This window comes from Pteropus medius, unplaced genomic scaffold, assembly GCF_902729225.1.
Source record: "Pteropus medius unplaced genomic scaffold, Ma_sr-lr_union100, whole genome shotgun sequence".
NCBI lineage: Eukaryota > Metazoa > Chordata > Mammalia > Chiroptera > Pteropodidae > Pteropus > Pteropus medius.
Window position 1 is genome coordinate 17,699,501 of NW_024340692.1, and position 24,335 is coordinate 17,723,835.

Sequence of the window (24,335 nt, forward strand, 5' to 3'; positions counted from 1 at the left end):
ATGATTAGAGAAGGCATACGTGAGAACAGTATGCTTTGAAAAACAAGAAAAGTAGTTGTGATTATGGCTTTTGGAATTTCAAGACGCCTCCTGAAGCATCCCCACATGTACATTTCATTTAGTCAGGTAAATAATGTGAGAGCCACAGTTAATATCTGAAAACTGATATGTATATGTTACTAACTCACAGAGTGTGAAGAGGGATTACAATTTATACTAAATCATACAGAGATTACGTAATAATTTTAGCAAGCTGAACCTAGCTAAGTAACATATGGAGTTCAATCGTTCATCCTATTTGGTAACAATAATCCAAATGCATTTTTAGAAATAAGCCTCACTTGGTAAATAATTCACTTTGGGACTTCTAAAGTTACCTATACAACTTACCAATAAGGAACCAATTTATTGATCATATGAGCAGTTCACTGGAAAATGACCAACAAATTTAATAAATATGTTGAAATTCCTTTTGAATTAGCCTAATTTTTTTCCTCATTAGGAAATTAAGAAAGGCTTGTTTGTGATCACAATGTTTGTTACTCAGCTAATAAATGCTCCAGTGAGAGAATGAATGAATGACTTTAGATCAACTTGTCCCCAGCTTTCTGTCTTACAAATGAAGAAATGGAGGTACTCAGTGTCTGGCCTGTGTAAGGTCATATTGTTCATAGTCTCTATTCACAAATTTTTCTCAGTTCTCAATTTCTTAACTCCACTGAGAAAAGAGATCCCCAAACCCAAACCAAAACTCTGATGTATTTATTATATTCCAGGCACATACATGCTGTGTGCTTTTTATGCATCATTTTATGGACACCTTCCAATATTGAGAAAGTTAGTATCATCCACATTTTACTGATGGGGGACAGAATGGATCTATCAGGTTTTCAAGTTCAAAGCTAGTAAGTAGTGCTATCAGGATTCACACCCCAGTTCTGACTCAAGTCCTTGCTCTGAACCTCAAAAATATGAATGCCTCTGTACTTCCCCTTTTCCTTCATCTACAAGCAAGCAATCTCTGAGTTCTAATGATCCATTCCTCAAGCTGTTACCCTCAACCAGACCTTTTCCTCTATTGCTTCAGTTGCTATTTTAAGAATAAATTTTCCTTAGTAGGGTATCAGTTTGGATATGGTAACAGTCTTAATGGCTTCTTCTCTAACTGCGTGTTCTCAATGAAACACTGATAGGCAGATTTCTTTCCTCAATTCCTTTTTGATTATATTATTTCTCAATTCGAATTGTTATATCATATGTAAACTTCCATTTTGCCTGTCATGGTCCCTTATAATTTGGCCTTACCCAGTTTCTCTCTGTAATTGGTTAAATGTTGTTCCAAAAGTCTTAGAAAATCCAGTCCCTCCTCTTTCATATACATAAATTGTTCTCCCTTTTCAAAGGCTTTTATTGACTCATCTTGATGTAATATAACTCTCAATTAAACCTAGTCTGATATATGAATACATTTTTTTCTTTCTTTCTTTTTTTTTCTGGTTGTTTCTTGCATGTGTCAGTTTTATCTCCCCATGTTGTAAGATCTTTGAGGGAAGGAAGCATATTTGACATGACTATGATTTTTCTAGTACTGGCTATGAAGTAGTCCCATCTTAGAAATGAAAGGAAGTTTAGAAATATCTTAGCAGTTATGGGAACTGGAAATTATCTAGTTCAATTATTCTGCTTTATAGATGAGGACATGGAGACCCAGGGAATGTGAGTGACTAATAATTAACCACTCACTAATCCATTATTAAAGTTACTGCTACACCGGAAACTCTAGGTTAAATTGTGCTTCCTTAACTAACATACAAAACTCACCATGAGGACCTCGAAAAAGCAGATCCTATTCAACAGATGTAGGATGGGGCTTGAGGTTTGCATTTTTAGCTCCCAGGGACCATGTGAATAGCAAAGATTACAATTATTCCCTAGACCAAAGATTCTAAGTTCTAAGTGGTTTGTTTGTGTTTGTAATTGGGTCAATATATTACATGAAAATCAAAGAGAAATATGGAGGAAATATTGGAAGATTTACTCAGGCCATGATAAATAGGAAAGTGCAGCCATTGGCAAGCTAGTCAGGGTATCTCCAACTACCTTATCCATTTTTACCAGGATTAATTCTTATACAAAGGAACACATGATTAACTACAGCCCTTCCTCCCCTTCTCCCCATGATTCAGAAGCTGATAAATAAGGCAAATACTGGGTATTCCTGGTCCTTTGATGTTAGTCATTATTTGTGAGTTACTGTGCTCCTCCCTTGGAAAATAAGAGGCAAGAAAAAAAAAAAAGGAAGGATTTAAATAAACAATTTGTTACTTTTTGTTGTGTTATTGTTCAGCAACTTAAAGAAATCGTTTTGGTGATAAGAAAAAAAATTTTCAGATGTGCTAGATTAAATAAGAGTGGCCTGAGAGTGAAAGGGACAGAGCTATTAGTCTGTTGGTGGCTGCTGATCAGCTAACAAAAGACTTCTCACATTCCTGTTTTGCCTGTTGGAACTTTAGGTTAATTTCTAGGCGGCTATTTCTGTAGATTATTTTAGCCAGGTACCATCTAACTCCAGGAACCACTGTTTGTTTACACGTGGGCTTTCTAGACAGCTGCCCACAGCCAATCCACAGGAATGATGTTTCTTTATGGAGACTCTGCTATCCCAGAGCTGGCCTCCTTCACCTTCTCCTACCCCTTGGACTATAGCTCATGTAAAGTCTTTCAGACTACATCTTTCTTTCTCCTCTTCCCTACCCGATATATAAAAATCCCTGCAAAACTCTGGGACAATAGACAGCTGTCTTTTCTACCCAGCCACGTTGCTAATGGTTTGGACTCCATGGCCGAGATCAGTTTTTTGGCTAGCATTTTTGTCTCAATAAAACATTACTTAAGAAAGACTTCAGTCATGGAAGTTAAAGATTTTTAGTTTAACATGGGGATAAGAGAATAATTAAAACTAAGGGGTAAAGTGATGCTTTAAGATTGTCTGAAGGTTTCAATTTTTAAATGATATTCTTTTACCCATAAAAATCAAATTATTCAATAAGCTTTCCAGGTGCTTGTAATACATTAGCTATCTCAGCAGTTTCAATGTCATAAATTGTTGTGCCCAGGGCAATTAATCAATTTCTACTAAATGGTCAATGTGATTTGAAATTAGGAGCTATTTTGGTTGTCAAGAAGCCATTTTGACTGTCTACTTGTGAGCACCTTAATTACTAAGGGATCACCTTATAAATAAGAAATCCTCCTAATGTGCATATTAAATTTTGTCACTTGGGCATTACTCTGATCTGGTGACATGTGCTTCCATTTATAGATTCCCCAATTATGCAACATCACACTCTAGCAGCAGACATTGGCACTGTAAGTCATTTGGCCAATTTGAGCACCCTTTCTTATGAATAGGGGTGATCCTGACCATCTCACAGGACACTGTAAAGATTAAATTGTGCAAAATGACTAATATGGTAGAAAAACTGACATGTAAATTAGATGATGGTTATAAATACCTTGAAAATGACTTCTGCATACAAAAGGATCCAAATAACTTGCCTTAGCTCTTTAACTAGTATGTCTTTCAAAGTTGTACTTTGTTCTGAATTCTTGAGTTACTTGGCTGGCATAGGTGTTTATAAATAGTACCTTAAAAGAAAGGAGAATGCTACTGCGGCTCTGGGTCACCTAACCCTCCTTCACCCCATGCCCACACAGTTCCGCAATTTTTACTTTCTAGAAATAATCTGAGCTCCAATAGATTACCCATGCCTGGACTGAACTCCCCTTTTCCTTTTCCACCTTTAGTGCCCTGACTGACAGGAAGCCTTGCAATGAGCTCAAAATAGTAGTTTAAAAATGTGCTGCGTAAAAGAGATTAGCTCTAGTCGAAATTGTACTATTTGATCTATTCTTAGGTGCTGTGGAGACCAATAAATATAGCCTAATTTTCGTAAGAATATATATTTTAAGTTCCAAACCAAACTTATAAATGAAAAATTTAAAGTGAGACTATAATAGAAAACTAGAAATTTTCTCTTGTTCAAATGGCAGAAAGTTTCGATAACTAAAACTCTTTTCAGTTTTTGTTCTGCCTGATGCTAAAGGTCTATTTGCTTAGTGGGTGACTTCACCGCAATTTTTTCTAAAGCCACTCTTACTGCTTCATCATTAGTAATGTTACTATTCACTTGTTAAAGCAGAATTCAACTTTATTATGGCCTCGCTCTGCACTAAACTTGGACATCACAGAGGTGTCACAAACCAGCTGGTATCCTTTTCCCTTTATAACACACAGGGTGGTCAAAGGCTAGAGACTGGGGAATCAGCCGGTACTACTTAGAACAGGCTGAGGCTGTTAAAAATTAGTAATAATCTTCCTTTGTCATTCTGAACTTGAGCTTCTGTGGAGCAATTTGGCTCTGATAATCAGTTACTTCTTTAGCTCTAAATTTTTACCCACATCATTTTGCCCAGCTTTTTAAATAAAAATGTAAAAGACTTGCAGAACAATAAATCTAGCTACACTCTTGGAAATGGTAGATGACAAATTCTTCTACCACTGCAAAGCTGTCTTTAATTCTTGGAAATGATCAACTGGTATTTGTAAGGAGCTTGTTCTGAGTAACAGAACTACTAATACTAAATCTATTTTAACAGTATTTGTAATGCCTTTTTATTTCTGAGCCCGCAGTGGGAAATTTGCTCTATTTTCCTTTCTTCTGAGAAATGTGACAAGCATCATTTCATTTTCTAATTCTTCGTAGTCACATTTTAAATCAGCCCTTTTAATTAAAGCTGTGGCCAAGGAGAATATGCTGCACTAGACTGCTATGACAATTTTGCTGATATCAGCTTTTCAAGTCCACGGAGTCTTTTGTTTTCCAGTTAGAGTTTAATACTTATGGCGGTTTAATACATGTAGAAGTTCCCTACAAAGAAAATATTTGGAATGCAAAAGTGAAGTGTCACTGTTATTGGATTCCTTGTTTGATAACCCATAAAACTTTGGACGTGAAAATGCCATTGTAATTTAGTCCCTATTGTTTTTGTGATTCCTTAGTTTTAAGATATCAGATACTTCCAGGTAATGGGGGCTGATAAACAAAAGCTAAGGTTTAGAAATAATTGTAAAACTTCACTGAGAATATGAACAGGTCACAGGGGGTACTCTATGAATTTTATGCCAGAATTACTTAGTGAAAATTTTCTAGAAGCAAGGAGCTGGGAATTTTCTAGGGGCAAGGTAGGTTTTTTGAGGAGAATTGTTTATTTCTTCTCTATAGGTCTATGATTGGGATCAGAAGTTACAGTGATAAATTCTAGTTTTATTCTGTTTCAGAAAGTGCTTCTGAAGGCACCATCATTTCAATGGCCAAGAGATTACAAGGTTAAAATTGGAAATCAATGGAATAATTACAAACTCCTTCAACTACCTTACCATGCTTATACAAAGCTGCTTACTTAGCCATACTCTAGTGATCTGCTATTTTGTTTTATGAAGTGGGATTCATTTAATTTCATATTTGGTGTGTGTCAGTCAATTATGATTCTCAGTTTGAATTTGCATAATGCAAAGTAAGATAAGTTTTTAAAAGTCAAATTTAATCCCAAAGCATTTTAAGAAAACCAGTTTGTAGTTGCCATGCTGATGACAGCCTCCCATCACTCCCAACCTAGTATCTCTCCCTCAGTTTTCCCTATTCCCTATCATCCTCCACTCACAATGCTCAGACAATAAGACTTTTATCTTGGCAGATTTCCTAGTTAGAGTTTTCAGTATGAAAATGAGGCATAAGAATAATTATCTAGATTGTATGAAAACTGTAATAAGGGGCTCAAGTTGATCTAAAAAGCAGAGTAAATAAATAGCAAGAGAAAACCTGAAGAGAATTATGTGGGTGACTTGAGAAGTTTAAATACAAGCCCTTACTTAGGTGATACTTACCTTGTCCACTTGTCAGCTCAGCATTAATTAGAAGAGATGACTAGTAAGCAAATAAGATTCTATTTAATCAAGTCCAGTACTGATTCCTTTTCTAAATAACCTATAGCCTGAGCCTCAGATAGAGAGTCTGAGAAAGAACTCATGTCTTGGTACTGCTCTCTAAGGCAGTTTAAAGAAGTCAGTTGGGACCCACCCTGGAAAAACAATGCTGAAACCAGAGCTTTAGTACCTTTGTATCTTTTTTCTTTGGTCCCTCTGTTCTGACTTTTATGAGATGCCTAAATAAATGGTCAGGTCTCCTAAAAGCCCAGGAATGCTTTTTTTGGGGACATGCAATTTGGTAAGATGTGGCTTGGTGTTGAGAAGAGAAGGGAGTGAGAATCTTTCATTTACTGTCAGTTTCAAATGTCTACTTCCTGTGTCACTTTTTCTCTCTGTAATGTGTAAGAAAAGTTGGTTTCATGGCTGTTTTACTAGGGCTTGTCAAGCCTTGGAATTGAGGACAGAATACCACAAAGTACTAGGAAAGGCTCAGAAAGTGTTTCTATTAACCTAGGATATAATTTTATAATATTATAAAATTATAATATTATAATTTTATAATATTATAATATTATAAAATTATATAATATTATATAATATTATTATAAAATTATTATAAAATTATATAATATTATATAATATTATTATAAATTTTATAATATTATAATATTATATAATTTTATAATATTATAATATTATATAATTTTATAATATTATAAAATTACTAGGAAAGGCTCTGAAAGTGTTTCTATTAACCTAGGATATAATTTTATAATATTATAAAATTATAATATTATAAAATTTTATAATATTATAATATCATATTATAATATTATATAATTTTATATTATATAATTTTATAATATTATAAAATTATATAATATTATAAAATTATGTAATTTTATAATATTATATAAAATTATAATATTATAATATTATAAACGCAAAACCTGCTCACAGCTTTTGCGTTTAACTAACCTGGTCAAATAATAGTGATTTTATAATTCTACTATAAAGTTTTCAGAATCCTTATGAAAAGCTAGAATCATAATAGTAATTAGCTTCCTTTCAAAACACTACTATAGTGTATATCAGGCACATATGACAAAGAAGAAACAGAACTGATGGGGAGTCCTGGGGAGCTGGGATTCAAAAACTATCTTTGCTGTTAAACAATTGGGTGACTCTTGGAAAATAATTTAACTTGACTGGGCTCCAGCTGCCTCATCTATAAAACAGGTAGTGGGATTTGGGACTATTTAGTATTTTTTATATCCGAACAGTAGAATAACTTGGTTAACTTTTAAAAAACTTTGGATGCCAGGTTCTATCCCAAATCGAGGAAGGAGACTCTCTGGAACAGATTCTTGGACACCAGTATTTATAGTAGCTCCACGAGTTATTCTGAGCCTCTAAGCTGAAAACCACTGCATCTGATCCCTCCAGTACCTTTAGAGGGCAGAATTCTGTGACATGACACTGTACTCCAATGTGGTAGCACAGATATATAATGTTCCCGAGCAGATCTGGTTTTCACATTTTCATAAATTTCGTAATAATTAGTTATTTAAATAATAATTCTCTTTTTCTCCAACTGTATCTTCTACCAAACTCCAGCAGGTTCTGCCTCATATTATGTTGAGACCACATTGGCATTTTGGACCCAAGTGCTTTATCTTGGGCTGTCTTGAAGGGAAAAGTTAATGTTAAACTTATTTTTTTTTAAAAAAAATTAATGAATGTCAAAGTTAATCTGCCCTCTAGAGTTTTCTGCTACTTTGTTAAAAAATCTTTTTAACTTTCATATATTCTTGTCAGGAGCAGGGGACCAAAAACATATTAAGCTAGCTAACCTGTTTCACTTAAATCTTGGCAAATAATTAACTATGCCTTTCCCATCTAAAGACTAGCACTCTTTAACAGAGAGCAGTTGCTGATTGTTCCTTTGTCCAAAGTGCGTGCTGGTTTGTTGGAGAGGACAAGAGGTGAAGAAGGCAGAGGTGGTGCAAAATGACCATCCTGCCTGATAAAAAAAGACATATATGATCTATGGACAACTCTACCCCTTTGTCTAGGTAGGAGGGTCAGAATAATTCGAGGGCAAGTATTCAAAGTGGACAAAATGCTCATTGTGTCTGGTGAATAGTGGGGACTCCTACCTGTTAAATATTTGATGGTAATAGAAAGGAAAATTTGTCCTCATTTGGATGATGAGACTCAGGGTTTCCCCTCGTAGTGACTGAGGGGAAACCATTCAGGGCAGGCGAGCTTAACCTCAGTGTGGTCGCACTGCTTAGGGTTTAATGCTTTCCACTTCTTGTCTCGAAATTTTCAACAATTCTATCCTTGAATTTGTGTTTTGTAAGTGAAGTCTGATAGGACAATGAAGCATGTGCAGTGGGCTTGGAGCCTTGGCTCGTACACGCCCCTGGTCACTGTCCTACCTCTTGCTGCCTCCCTGAGAGGGGATCTCAGCTACCTGCTCCTGTCTCTGGTATCCCTGACAGACTAGCTTCCCCTCCCCAGCTCTGCATGGGGCAGCGATAAGATTACATTCCATTATCACCCTACATTCCTGGCTGCGACCTGGGAGAGGAAAAGAAGAGGGTGAGGGTCAAGTGTGTGCCCTGTAGCATTTCAGGGTAGGGCAAGGAACTGTCTGTCTCTGCCTTGGGCTGGCAGTGCCACGGCGTGTTTCATGGGTCACTTGGTGGGAAATCTCACCCACACCAGATACCAAGCACGTTCCAGTGTGGAGATGGCAACCCCTTGGGGGTTGCACGTCCACTGCAGGTTGGGGCTGTCAGCTGTGGGAAGGGGGCATTGATTTCCCTGACCCTGTGAGTACATTTTTGTTTTGCACTGTGCTCCACAAGTCATATAGCTAACCTTGCCTAACCTGATTGCCAATAGACAGTTCTGGGTTCAATAGAGCTATATGGGGCCTGGGGAGGGTTGTTAAAATTTAATGTCCATATGTGTCTACTCTTCTGGAACACAGTGAAAGCTCTATCTGCCTCTTCAAGTTTTTTCCTTTATAATTAAATATTATATGTGCATGTATATATATATATATGTGTGTATACAGACATCTATATATACACACACATATATTAGCTGTAGGATGTGGGGCAAATTACTTTTCTAGGTCTTAGTATGTTATTCTGTCATATAGAAATAATAATTCTACTGTCACAAACATGAAATAACATATGTAAGTACTTTATATAATGTTGGGCACACAGTAGATGTTCAATATATTTTAGTTGCTATTACTACGATTGGACCCTGAAAGGTGTTACAAAAATACTTTGATTAATATTTTGAAGGATGCACATTCTAACAAACTTATTTGGAGTTCCAAGCTCCAGGGTCCTTAAGGTTTCTCAAATTCACTAGAAATTTTTAGGAGGGGAAAAATCTCAACTAGAGGAGAATTATATAATGAGAAGATATCTTGGCTTTGTCTATCATAAAAGGCACAAGTAGGCATCTAATTGTTGAGGTCTATAGTGAATAAAGTAGGGAGGACACCAAGTAACAGCATCTCACTTTTTGTTTTGCTAGAATGAGTGGATTCAGGAGATTAACTCAATGCAGAAGTCAAAGTGTATAATGGGTGATTTCAAGCCACACATCTCTAGTCATTGATAAGCTGGTGTTCACAGTGGTAGCCTCCTGCCGATGACTGTCACTAATGCCAGTTTATGCAGGCTGGTACTCCTGTAGAAATATTTTAACATATCTTTGGATTCGTTAAGAAAGTAAAGAAAGTTGCTTTGCTGTGCCGTCACTATGATTTTCATAAATATTTTGAGCACTAGCTGTATACCAGGTAATTTTATCTTCTCTCTAAGCCTCATGCATTTCTCATAAGGCAATCATGCTCACTTTATAGATAAGAAATCTTGAGGCTCAGCTAAGTTGACTGGTTTAACCAAGACTTTCTAGCTAGTCGGCGAGAGAGTAAGGGTTTAGATACAGTTCTGATTTCAAGATCATGCATCTTATTTTAATTGGTCACAAAGACTCACTTGTAACTATAATAAGTGAACTCTTAGTAGAAGTAATAACACAGCAAACACTTATTTAGTTTAAACACCGGGCACTATTCTAAGTGCTTAATATATATTAACTCATTTAATCCTTGTTATGGCCCTACAAAGTAGGAATCAGATGAGGAAACTGAGGCACTGAGAAGTTAAATAAATAGGACAAAGTCACACAGCTGGTAAGTGACAGGACAGGTTATAAACCCAGCAACGTGGCTTCAGATTCTGTGCTCAACCACTAGGCAAAGGAATCAGAACTTCTGGAATTGTTTTAAAGGGTCAACTAAAAGAATGTAATTTGATTTTGTAAAATAACAAATAAAGACATGCATCTAAATGCATGTCTTTCAAAGTATTAATCAAAATACTTAAAAATTTTTTCAGAGCCTGAAACAAGTAGTGATGATGATAATAGTAAAAACAGCATTATATTTATTATATGCCTGGCACTGTGTCAAATGATTTACATATGTTGTTTCATTTAATACGCATAATGGTTGTATGATTATTCCTAGACAGCAGAATAAATTACTGAGGTCCAGAAAAGTTAATTAACTTTTCCCATGTTACATAGCAAATATATGATGGTTCTGGGAAAAACTTAGAGTGCCTGTATCCAGAATCCACACTCTTCACTACTAAACTAGTACTTTGTTTTAGAATCTTTAATGGTGGAAAACTTTATCTTCTGACAATAGACTTGACTTTTAACAACTAGCAGAGGTCATTTGTGACTAAATCTTAAGTTTTTTGAATTTCAGGTACTTGAGATTAATTTTTGGTTAAAAGCATTATTTGATGAAAATATAGATTGCTTTTCTCTTGTGATCTATAAATTATATGAAATCAGTCCCCAGAATATGTTGCGGTCACTGGCAACATTACAGTAATTAAAATATCCCCTGGTGATCACTTTGGAGGGACCCTTTACTTATGAGCAAATTATGAGCTCTATATTTGACAGACATTGAATGTTTATGGAAACGATGACCAGAAGCTTACTATGTGCCTCTGGGCATGTGGCACGAGGCTTGCAGGCACCATTCAAGACCCTTTGAAGTCATTGGGTGTACCACTCTATGATTATTGCCCACCAAGCCACTTCCTCATCTGCAGTACTTTTCTTATAGGGAGAATGTGCGTGACGTTTAGTTAATGAATGGTTCCAGGGGATCTACATTTTTTATGGTTCAATCCCATAATGTGAATGAGGACTGTGCTGCGTGGGGGACACTTAAGGATCTTGTGTGGGTAAATACACCCCTTAAAAGGATGAGGAAGTTGCCACATCTTTACTTCTCTTGGTTCTGTGCAGGCCCAGACTGACCCTTTCTTTGTTTACCCAGGCTTCACTGGAGGTTGCACACGGTATTCTCTTCTTTCCAATATATTGCTCAAAATTGGTTTTAATTTAATATATATTTAATTTAATGTAGCTCTAAATTAATTTTCTTAGGAAAGAATTGTGAGAATACCTCAGTCAGCCATTCTTGGTGAAGAAAATACTACAGCGGTCGGGGAGGGCAGATGAGGAAAGGAAAAGAAGAGGAAAGAGACAAGAGAGGTAGCTTTATTGCACATTTTCAGACTGTAACTGGCGTGAAGTGACTTCCCTTGCATTTTGCATTATGCTTCTCTAAGCAAACTTCCTTTCCAAACTCGAAAACTCTGTAGCATGACTGAGAACAGCCACCACCAACTGCTCTACCCTCAACTAACTCTTTCTTTTAACAGTTAGAAGCAAGCTTGTTAGAATATAACATTTCTAGAACTTCCAAAAACACATGGTATACTTTTCTCCTGGCAAAATCTGTCAGCCAAGTAGAGGTCCAGGATGAAAGCTGAAATTTAGAAGCGGCAATTCTTAGAAGTAAAATTGGTATATTTCCTACAGCCTCCTTTCCAAAAAAAAAAAAAAAAAAAAGCTTTTCATATGGAGCTCTTCTATTGCGAACATTATTGAATGCAGCTGCTTGGAGAAAAAAACGTTCAGTTTGGATGGCAAGATCTCTGTTAGAACAGGGAAGAAATTAGTCTGAGATGATCATTTCTACTTCTAATTGAGAGAATTGCTTCTAATTGAGAGAGTTACCAATAGAACAAAACAGAGACTCAAAGGTAAAATATTTTTACCAAAGGAATTAGAATAACATATCTTAATGAATGAGACCCAGAAAGTAACATAATAAACAGTGGATAACTATGGAAAGCTACAGTTATTATTAATAAAAATAATAGTCATGTGTCTGATCACATACTAATTCTTTTAAAAATTCTGGGAGGAAGGTTTTCTTTCTGTTATAGAGATGTACAGGGACAAAGTAATTAAAGCAGGTCACCCAGCCAGGAACAGGCAGAGCTGGGATTAGGCCCAAAGACTAACTCTCTAGCTCTTTACCATTCTTTTGCAAGACTTGAGCTAGAACTTGGGGACTGACTGAATTTTTTCTGATTACCATAGCTTTGTTGGAATGGCCACCTCCTTGAAACTCAATGGTCCCAAAAGCGTCCGTTGGGCTGAGCTGAGTGTGCTTGCTGATGGACCACTTCTCAGACTGGAGGTCATTTCGGGAAAGGCGATTCTCATTTTTCTCATTCTGAAGAATGGATATACTGGGAGTGAGGCCGACATGCTGGCCTATTAGACGCCCACAGCAACACCTATAACATAAGAGGTCAAAGTGAACTCACTGTATTAGCCATTATTGGAATACACACTTAAGGCTGGAAAAATCTACAAACCGTAGCAAGCTAATCAGTCAATTTTCAGGTGGAATCCCACGATATGGCTGTTTCAAGCAAATGTTGAATTTAGAATTTACTTGATGCACGTATCTTTTCTGTCTCTTCTTCATTTTCTTTTAGCTGTATAAGCTGTGATATGCCTTCCGTCCTTCTCCACCCAACCCCTTTCACATCTGCCACATTGTTTAGGATTGGAATCTGCGAACAAAAGTTCTGTAGGTTTTTCAACTTCTTACTCCTCCTGTCTATCAAATCTTGTAGGAAGGACACTGAACAGATTCAAGGGGAGAATTTTAACATGCATATTTAAATGAGGAATCTCACTCATATGTGAGTCACAACCTAACTTGTCTTTACCTAATTGACATTTACTGTCAGTTATTCAATTCTGAGAAAACAATATATCTTCATCTTAAGTGTTCCTAAAGAAACAATGAAAAAATTATTTACAGGATATTTGAAAACTAATTATACAGTTAGTTTTTATGACTCTATAGTCTATATTTTAAACTGCTTTATTACATTGCCTTTTCAAAAAGGCATTTCCAGACATTCACATGTTACTTTATCCAAATACTTCACACCTTATAGTCTGTTGATGTTTAGGAAGGTAAGTAGGATACTAAAAATATGCTTGGAGAGGAATCTGAAAGTCTGTAGTCTAATTAGTAATCTGCTAGGAGTCGTTTATTTAAAAATCTCTTTTTCACTATAGCAAAGCACATTGGTAAGACCTAAGCATTTTGATGAAATGCTTAAAAAGGAAAAACAGGAATCATACTAAAAATATAAATAACTCGTTCCTAGATACAGTGATTAATTCCTTCCCTGATGGTATATCTGTTATTCTGTATAGGCTCTTAGAGAATTAACTGCAGGGGTGGCATATTATATGGCGCATGTATATAAGATTGTTTCAAAGATGTCTAGCAACAATAAAAATTTATCTTTAATTTCACATTAGTTTACATGCAATGGATAGTGAGTACAACTGTAGTTTTGTTCCCACAGTTGCTACTTCATATACTCAGTATAGTATAGAGACAGCAAGATTACCTATGGGGGTCTTTGGTGCTGGGTATGATGTGAACACATTCTCTTTTATAAAATGCTCTTTCTATCCAGGATTTCTGAGCCTGAAAAAAAAAAAAAAAAAGAAGACGAAGAAGAAAGGTGAATATAATCTTTAACTATTTTTGACTAACCAGGACAATTTCACAATCACATAATAGACTGGTATTTCATAAACAGACTTGAAATTGTGGTTACACACATAAACACTGCATATGGCAAAAACTAATTACTCCCAGAACTTGATTAGGTTATTTAACATTATATATTGAGAATTAAAGGAAAAGACAATTAAAAAAATGTCCATAATAGAACCAAACACAAATTGATAATGATTTTTAAGGACAGAAAAACAATGCTATTTACATAGGAAAAAAAAACATAGAGCAGTATGTTTGTAACCCTATAACCAGTATTCAGTTATGAGAAGATATATAATTGACCCTTAAACAGTACAGATTTGAACTGTGTGGGTTCACTTAACGTGGATTTTTTTCAATAAATATTTAAAATATATTTTCTCTTCATTATGATTTTCTTAGTAACATTTTCTCTTCTCTAGTTTACTTTATTGTAAGAACACAGTATATAATACATATAATAAACACAATATGTGTTAGTCAACTGTTCAGATTATCGATAAGGCTTCCGGTCAACAGTAGGCCATTAACACTTAAGTTTTTGGGGAATCATGAGTTTTACTCAAATTTTTGGCTGTGCTGGGGGTTGGCTCCCTTAACTCCTGCATTATTCAAGGGTTAACCGTATATCTAAACAAATATAAATTTTCATGACCGAAACTTAGATTTTCTTTGTAGAAGGAAAGAAAAATGGTAAGGGAATTACATAACTCAAAGGCCCTAATCCATCACCATGCTTCTTCTAAAACCTAAATTAACAGTGCTTAAATACAGAGGCGGGGAAAAGGAACTAGAAATGTAAGGAAGATAAATGTCTTCATCACAGTCCAAGCTTTCACATGTGATGTCTTAGAGAAGGGAGTAAGAGAGCAATTTTTTTTTTGTAACCCACATGCCTTTAAGTACAGCAAACACATCTCTTAGAATGGGCATTGTTGGGACTGTCCACCCAAAATACGGCCACTGAGATTCGGTTCCCAAGAGGATAGAGGATATTCTAGAAAACTGTACCATATTTGTTCCAAAGTAAAGTGTCATGGAAGTTGCTTGAGCAACCTATAATGTTATTTCTATCTGGTATCATCTTTTCCCTAACCCAGCACCAGGACTAGATTCATACTCTTAAAATATACAGGGCCAAAGCACAACTGAGTCGTTTACTTGGCCTGTCTCAAAGACCAGTGTTAATTGTGACAACTCTTCATTTGCTGGCCGTAATGGATATTGACTCTGCCAAAGAACCAAATATCTTTATAAGTTGTTCTAAGGTCTGCCTTCCACCCCTTAATCAACCTCCTTTTCCACAGTGGAGTTTACAGAAGCATGTGGCACTGAAGGCAGTATTTGTCTAATACTCATAATGACACACATTTAAAAAGTAGCCACATGGGGGATGCTTGAGGGGTACAAAGGAACTGCATCCTCTTTCAGTCCTGGTCACAAATCAGGTCACATAATTTCTGAGTGTTTCTGCACTGTCTACACCTTGCCTCAGAGATCCTCAGGTCCAAGTGGCCCAAGATAACATTTACAGTTCTGTTTGTCAACTGGGCATGAAAAAAGCCCCAGTGTCTATTCTCAAAGATTTTTCTTTTCAAATATGTAGGAAAAGATAGTGGCTACATCTTTGCAACAGAAATGAGCTTAGCAGTGTAGATGATAACCAGCCTTTATCTTTTAAAAAAGCCTGTAAGTTAAACTACTCATAGGCTGTGATTTTTTCCTTGACACTGAATATCTTTGTTGATAACATCTGTTGGCAGAAAAACGGTAAAAATATTTCTCACTGGACATCTGAAACCAACTTTTCCTATACCTTGGAGAGCAAAAGAGAGTGAACTTTCCTTTTTTCCTTGTGGCCCACTTTGGCTAGGATTCACAAGGTTCTTTTGGAAGATCATCTGGGAATTTTAGAGGGTGTTGATCAACGCTCTGAAAAGGAAGCGGGGATGGCACTGTCATGGGTAGAGTGTGAGATTTGCAGTTAGAAAAACTGAGTGGGATTCAGTGACATGGGCAAAGTCATATAATTTCTTCATTCCCTAGTTTTCTTCATCTCTAAAATGGGCACGAGAATAATACCTGATACACAGAGTTGTTATTATTATTATTATTTAGGTACTGTGTTTTCACTTCAAGAAGAGGGACCAGTCCTGGGTTGGTTCTAGTACTAAAAGATAAGATGAAGTTTAAGATAAGAGTACTATGAAATTTCTGTAGCAGATCTGACCTAGATTGATCTCACTTTGAAATGAGGATATGCTCCCAGAAGGCTTGGCTGGTCACTAACGAGATACATAGGAAAGTTATTTAATTTTCCCAAGTCTTTTCTATAACATGAGGATAATCACAGCCACCTTGGAGAGTTGTATTAACTGAAACAGATGATTCAGGAAAAGCACCTAACACTTAGTAGGAGCTCAATAGGTAATAAAAATGCCTAACCTTTATTAAGGTCTTGGAATTGTGTCATATACGCATTATCTTCTTAGATCCTCAGAAAAGCCCTGTGAGAGAAGTACTACTATTATATCCATTTTACCAATGAAGAAAATGAGTCAGATTGCAGCAAATAAGTTTTAAAGCCAGAGTCTGAACCTGAGCAGTCTTATTCCAGAGTTTAACTCCTACCCACTCTGCTAAACTGCCTCACCAAATTGGATATTATTGATATTAAGTATCCTTGATCTTGGCAGTGCCATTTGGGCAAGCCTGGAAGTGCTTTGGTATTTAGAAAGAGTTGGACATCTAGAGGCAAAGAACTAGTTCATACTTGCATCTTTCTTCTTCTCATTTACCCCTTCCAGTCCCCATTAGTGGAGTAATGAATACTCTGCTGTCATTTTTCTTCTCTTCTTGGGGTAAAAGATTTGGGTGGAAGCCATCAGAAAGAGAAAGAAACAAACAAAGTGGGATCTTTATAATAACTACAACAAAGAAATGTAATCACAAGACTTCCAACTTGAGAATCTGGGAGACTATGACAAATTGATTCGACTTTTCAAGGTCACCTTCACTATTCTCTCACTTGTGGATCACACTTTCACCTTGGAAAGCCCTGAAAGTTTTACTCAGATGCTGTGTGGTAAGAATTACTATATATATAGATTACCAAGGTGTTTGTTGGTCTTTAAGTATAAAGTAATTTGGCTTGTGTGCAGTTTAGCAACTTAAATATCTTCTCAAAGGTGAAAAGGTACCTCATTATTAACAAAGGGATTGAGGATCAGTTTTTATATCTTATTATTAGCTGATTAACCATTTCTCTTGCAAAGGGACAAATAATTGGAAGGAGGCAAAAAAGAAATGTAATGTGAAAAAGAATCTTTCCATTATTCACAAGTGAATTGAATTCTTTTTTTTTTTGAGAAGAAAAGTATAATACATAACAGAAAGAATGCATATATAACACATGAACTAGGAATTCTATAAAATATTATGCATAAGTTACTATGCTCTGTTGTGGGCTTTGCTTTCTTATGCTTTTATTCAGGTCTTTTGTGTGGACAGATATTAAGACTATTAAAATTATTTTCTTGGAGAGGGCATATTTGAAGTATAATCATGGTTTAACTTGTTCCCTAAACTAATTCCCTTTTCTTTGTTCAAAGTCTTTGAACTACTCTGTGTTAGGCTTTATACTTGGCTTCAACATCCAACTAAGTTAGCTCAGACTGGCTATCCTTGTTAGAAAGCATGAAATAGTTTTGACATGCCTTGTTTCTAGCTGACCCTTTAATTCTCTTCTAATGCAAAACTTCAATGCACAATATGTCCTAAAATCTCTTCTTTTTAAATATACTTCGGAAGTCTCATGTACTCTTAGAAAAGATAGCTTCTATCAGCCCTTAGAAAATCACTTGTATACATTCTTTTCTAAAGGTAGAATGGTCATATCACCACGACTGAGTTTGTGAAAGGCTATTTTCTTATCTTTCTGCATTATCAGTCATGTGTGATGTGTAAAAGAGAAGTATTTTTCAAAGGCTAATAATTAAAGGACATCTTATTTGAAACAAAAATGAGGACATTCACATTTTGAACAAAGTATAACAACTACCCTCGAAGAATACAGTAAAAATTTTCAAACTCAAATGTATACTTCATAAAACATCAAAATGCTAGAAACAAACAAACAAACAAGCTGTAAATATTGCCTTCAAAAGAAAAAATATTAAGTCATTTCATTTAAGCAGGTTTCAACTTTTTTCACAAAGGCTCTGCTACAAACAGTCCCCCAAACGACTTTGACACTTCTTACTCCCCACTAGTTAGTTACAGAATCAAGAACTCCAGGCAGGAATGGTTGACAAGTACATAGAGTTTGTATTAACTTAGAAAGTCTTGAAAAGTACTACTGCAATTCATCCTTTAGCAGGGCAACTTTAGCAGGGCAACTTTAAAAGAAGGACAACCCAGACAAGTAATCGTAAGATTAGAAAGAGTCCATTAACTTTATAGAAATAAATGAAGAGTAAAATTTCACTACATTTCTCATTTTGAGTCTCATTTTTCAAATTACAATTTGTCCTAATCAGAACAAAACACCAAAGACCCCAAAGTACTGAATCCTACGTTCATTTTTGCCTTTTGTTTTCCCTCAACATCTCCCTGGGCATTCCTTTGTTCTTCCTCTAAGCCCCCCAGATCCAATATTGGGAAGTTGAACAAGAAGAAAGTGAGCTGAAATCATTTTACCTGAGCACTGACTCTGGGTGGTGGCAAAGGCAGTCCCAGGAGCAGCAACTGTTGCTTTCATTTTGCTGTGTCTGGGGCTGGTCATCCCGTTAATAATGCTCTTATGACCGCCCACTGGAAAAAAAGTCACTTGCCCGGCTCTTCCCCCAAGAGACGATTCAAGTAAGCAATGAACTTGGGCAGATTAGGCCCTTGGAATGTGCTGCTTTGGGATTAGCCTCACTAAGAATCCCATGGACATTCCCTCACAGCCTCAAACACTGCTTGATTTGAACATCTAATCTGACGCCAGAAGAAAAACAAATCCCCGGAGAGATCGGATTTAACTGGCACAAGTCCTGACAGGCTCTCCCCCTTTTTCTTTTTCCATTTTCAGAGAAAAGCCTTGTGAAAGTGTGATAAGGTGTTCTGAGTTCTGAAAAGTTCAACTTTGGAAAGCAAATCCTTCTAAAGCAACACTGTATTAATGCTCCAAGTGGTTTGAACACACAAGCTGCATTGTTCATTCCTCCCCAAAGAATGGAATGATAGCATTTCTTTAAAGAGGAACTGCTAAAAACCGAACATTTCAAAAGAATAGTTTGGTCCCTGAACATGATCCCCAGTAGAATAAAGTTAAGAGTTTGCCAGTGACCTTCCACAACTTCTAAAATGTCAATAAAAAAACTAGTCTGATCACTCTTATCCTGCAGCCCCTCTCCCACAATTGTGGAGATATGATTAGAACTGTACACTCCTGTTTCCCTGTTAAAAAAAAAAAAAAAAAAAGAGGAAGAAGAAGAGCTGTGACCAGTACAGCACATGGATGCAGACTAAAAGCAGTGACACTGTGATATGTTCCATGTTTATCTGGGGTGGCCCAACTGAGAGGTTCTGGCTTATAGAAAAATGGCTCTTTCAAATACCGTCTAAAACTGAATTTTTCAGGTAATGATAGTTCTTAATTAGGTAGGTGGACAAACTTGGGGAGAATAGAACTCAAATTTCAACAAGACAAAAATACTTTTGAAAAAAGTGAATATTTGAGCACTCCATCTCTAAAAGACTTATCTCTTCCCACAGACATATGTTAGAGCTGAGAGGTGGTGTTCACAATCGACTCTGCAGGCTGTAAAAGTGTCCCTTGAATCCTCATTTTTTCATAATCTCCTTTAAAGTGCCTAGTATGTGTCACTTGGACACTCGCTGAGAGTCAGATTGTGGACTAAATGACTTATTTCAAACTTCGATTAGATCCTCAGCCTTTTCCTTGCCTCTCTGCTCTTTCCAGTATTGATCTCCTTCAAACTCCCACATCTTCTGGTCTCTCACTTACCAAGGTTTCCCCAGAGACAAGGAACAACAAACTCGTTAGTGTCTTGTAACTGAGGAAACATTACGATAAGCATGACCCAAATGGAACATCAGACAGCTTTAATATTAAACACACGGTGAAGAAAGTCTCTTTGCCTATCTTCAGGAGTTGGCTATAGAATAATATGTAGTGACAGCCTTAATAATGTGCATACCCTTTCTTCTATGTAGCTGTAACATTTCTAAGCATTTATTCAAAGGGAATGACAAGAGACATGATTGCACAAAGATGTTCACTGCAGCATTATTTATAATACAGATAAATTGGAAACAAATGAAAGTCCATCAATGGAAAGTCAATTAAACTACTTAAATGGTTCACGCCATTAGATAATCATAATCAAGCTTCAAAAGACTAGTTATATAGAGAAATATGCATTTTCATGTTTTGTGAGAAAGGCAAAACATAAAACAGTAAGTGAAGAATAATTACAAATTTTAAATACATATAGAGATGACAAGGAGTATAGTAAAGTGGAAACTATAGCTAATTTTTATTTTCTCTCTTTTCTTTTCCACATTTTCCAAAGTTTTCTCCTATAACCATGTATTTGTAGTCATCAAACTATAGACTGTGTAGTCGGAAGATTTTCAGATAGCTTTTCAGCTGCTAAGCTCTACCTTATGATAATAGGAAGTCTTTGGGAAAGAGTAGTTCAGGAAGTGACTTGGGAAGAATTCAATTAAAAAAGAGGGCTCAGTGGTGAATATTTGGAAAGTTCTATAATGTACAGGGTGAGTTTTCCAGAGTTTAAAGGAGAAGGAGAGGGAGGGAAGGGAGACATCCATCTGAGAGACACAGAGCCAGTAGGCTTCTGTAGACTAAATAAATTGGTTATAGATAATCCTTCCAAGGTAAGAAATATTTTAAAAATTCAGTTTTCTCAACTCCTTCACTAGACACTACTTCAACCCTTCATCTAACTTGCTTTAAATCCTGAGTTCAATCACATACATATGGAGTCTTTTAAATATCGTTTGTGTACTTTTTAAACATCCTCTTCTCTCTCGTCTTACTTTTTTTTTTTTGCTTAGTTTTCCTTTTTAGAAATATTTTATAGGGTAAAAATTGGAGGCACCTTCTATAAACTTTATACCAAAGACAAAAATATTGTCGCCAGAACCATGAGTGTTTTGTTTAAGTGGAAAAGGAAGCCCTAGGTAAAGTCGGTACAGCAATGCTTTCAGATGAGGTCACAGATGATCTTCAAGACCCTTTGATTTGAGAAAGTAATTAGTTCCAAAGAGAATTGTAGCTCTGGGCCACATTGTCCATATGGAAATTTTTCAAATCTTGTACATTACCCAACAATATAACTCCAGACAGGATATGTTACCAGCCTGTTTCAGATGTAGCTGAGAGAGAATATAATTTGAATACTAACAAGAGGAAACTACAAGTATGGGGCAAACTGTGTTATTCTTCGCTGTAATGACAGATTACTTTATTCTCTCAAGTAATCATTAAAGAAAAAATAGAATATACTAAAAAGTTTCCAATGGTACATAACTCAATTTAAAAAAATGAAATCAGATTTTCTACAAGTAGAAACTAGATTTTGACATGGAAAGGGTATATTCCATTGTTATAAGGATGTCAAAAGCATTTTTCCCACATTTGACAACAGCAATAACAAAGCATGATATGAAGTAGGGGTCAGCGAACATTTTCTGTAAATGGCCAGATGGTAAATAATTTAGCTCACGGTCTCTGTCGCAACATTCAGCTTTGCTGTCAGAGCACAAAAGCAGCCATAGGCAAGATGTAAACAAATGAGCATGGCTGTGTTCCAGTAAAGCAGGTGCTAGGTTGGAATTGGCATGTACTTGTCAATTCTTGGTTTAGAAAAAGGAGGTCTGTCTGATGGGGTAGCAAGAGAAGGAAAGGTTGTCCCAAGAAACAGGCTTTCATGGTACCATAACTAGTTTGCCTTGGCTCTTCCTCTAATGTGTCAGGTGCCTTTGCTCCTGTTATTTCTTCTGCCTGGACAGCTCCATCCTCATCTATACCACAACTTGCTCCTTCAACACATTGGGACCACAGAGAGGCCTTCCTTGACCACCCTATCTAAAAGCACGCTGTGTCATTCTCTATTCCCTCTATTTTTTTCACAGCCCTTCACATTACCTGGCATTATGCCAGGTCTTTATGTGTTTGTTTTTCATTTGTGTCCCCAACTAGAATGTAAGTTCTTGATGGCAATGATTTTGTTCTGTTACTGCTGTCTCCCCAGAACTGTTTGGGGCATGGCAGGCAAACAAAGGGGACTTAGGCACATCGTTTGATTACCTTATCAATTCCTCATTTATAAAATGATGGCATCAGATGGACCCATGTTTCATAGAGGGGAATTTAGGGTGGTACCCAGAAGGGCATTTTTCTTTTAATAGTTGGGTTTATATTAATATATAATAAAAGCAATGGCTAAACCTACAATTTAACAAATGTACATTGTTAAGGAACATACATTTTCTTTTTTGGAGTTGTGAAGAAATGAACATACATTTTCCTTTTTGGAGTTCTGAAGAAATGAATTCATTAAAAAATTTTAATAAATTAGATTAAAAATGATTTGTAGATAAGAGAAAAGTTATGATAGCATCACAAAGGTAACTGAAATCAGGAAAACCACAAGACCAATTCCTGTTACTTGTCCCTCAGGCTCCTTGTTTTTATTCTAATGCATGAAAATAAATGTATATGTTCTCTAATATTCAGAGTTGCCATTGACCTATAAAGTAAAACAATGCCAGAGGAACATGACAAAGGCAGTTGCCTCCAGAGCACACTGAGACCAACATGTTTTTCCTAAAACAATCAATCAGTCTATTCCCTGGTCAATACTCTTCTGGGGCTCCCCATCTCCAGCATGATCAAATCAGTTCAGTTTTAAAATCTTCAAGATCTGGCTCTGGAAGTATTTATTCAAATCTCTCAATTTCCCTTCAAACCTTCAAACATGTTATGCTCCAATAAACTAAAATATTGATTGTTCCCCTAATGCACCACGCTGTTCTACACTCCTCAAACTTGGAATATGCTGTCCCATTCGCTTGAAATGCTAGGTTCTTCCTTCCGTATTTAGTAAAAGCCTCTTTGTTCTTCCAAACTCTGCACAAAACATTGTGTTCTTTGAGAGACATGGCTGGACACTACCGGACAGAATAAATCACAACTATTATTCCACTTCCATATCTTGTTCATACTTCCATTAGGGAAAAAGCCCTACAATATTATACTTACTTATTTTCAAGTTTATAATCATTCACTGCTAATTTCCACTACAAATACACAGTACTCTGGTCCATTATGGCATAACTATAATTTTGTAGTCTCGTGAGGGCATTTTCCTTCTTCCTCCTCCTATTTTTAACATGGCTTTTATGGGAATATCAATTCCTCATTGCTAATAAATCATCTTTGGGGAATAATTCTTTATGGATTGAATTATTTATATTAAAATTCACTTTATAACTTCTAAACATAAATTGTATATACTTTAACATAAAGTTAGATTATCTTTTTATTACCAGATTGAAAAAAGATTCAATAAATTATGTTTTACAATTACAAATGAAACTCATCTTTTCCCAATAGGTCATGTTGTGTAAATTATACTTAAATACATGCTGAACATTTATGTAGAAGTAATATGATTATATATACATGAATATTGATTTCATAGAATTTTCGTAAACAATTTAAAAATATATTTCCATGTTTCATTGGAAAATAGCTTCCTCATTTTGAGCCAGTTAATCATTACTTGGCAATAATGCATTATAAAGTATTCTACAGTTCACAGAATGCTTTCACAATATAAGCAATCTTCACAATAACTCCATAAGGTAGGTATTATAAGATTCCATTATAGAAATAAAAACCTGGCCATTGGCTTAGCCTGACAGACCCAAAGCCCCTGTGTTTCTACTAGAGTACAGAGAACCCTGCTTCCCTCATACCCTGTGACTGATTTTACAGGATGATCTTTTTCTTCTTTGTGGAGGAACAAGTTCAGTTTAATCACTCTGATTTTAATAAAAATATACATAATTCATCAAGCCTAAAAGTTTTAATGCTGAAAAATTTAAATGACGATGTAGGCCTCTATTTCCAAAGTACAGTATTATATTTATGGTCAAGGATTAGCTATCTGTTTGAATATAATAGCTGTTTTCACACACAGTGACATAAAAATTTAGAAGCCACACATACACACATAGAGACTTTACTGTTTATATTGACCAAAAAACTTAACTATAATAGTCCCGGACTTATAAAACTGG

General features: G+C 35.9%; 1 protein-coding gene across 21 annotated transcripts in view; it reads right to left on the reverse strand.

Annotated features, from left to right (window-relative positions):
- The window catches only part of TRPM3 (transient receptor potential cation channel subfamily M member 3), a 263,502-nt gene extending 244,560 nt beyond the window's left edge, over positions 1–18,942 (reverse strand). For 4 of the 21 annotated variants that reach the window (XM_039839881.1, XM_039838934.1, XM_039838793.1 and 1 more), the window contains exons 1-3: positions 18,696–18,762; positions 13,843–13,922; positions 12,498–12,702 (exon numbers count right to left, since the gene is read on the reverse strand). In XM_039839881.1, the coding sequence (XP_039695815.1) occupies positions 12,498–12,500 (3 nt within the window). In that variant the 5' untranslated portion in view covers positions 12,501–12,702; positions 13,843–13,922; positions 18,696–18,762. Of the gene's footprint in view, positions 1–12,497; positions 12,703–13,842; positions 13,923–15,813; positions 15,867–16,442; positions 16,505–18,695 lie in introns of those variants that run through there. The other 17 variants (XM_039839406.1, XM_039839033.1, XM_039839185.1 and 14 more) reach the window with 10 other exon arrangements.
- Positions 18,943–24,335: the final 5,393 nt, after the last annotated feature.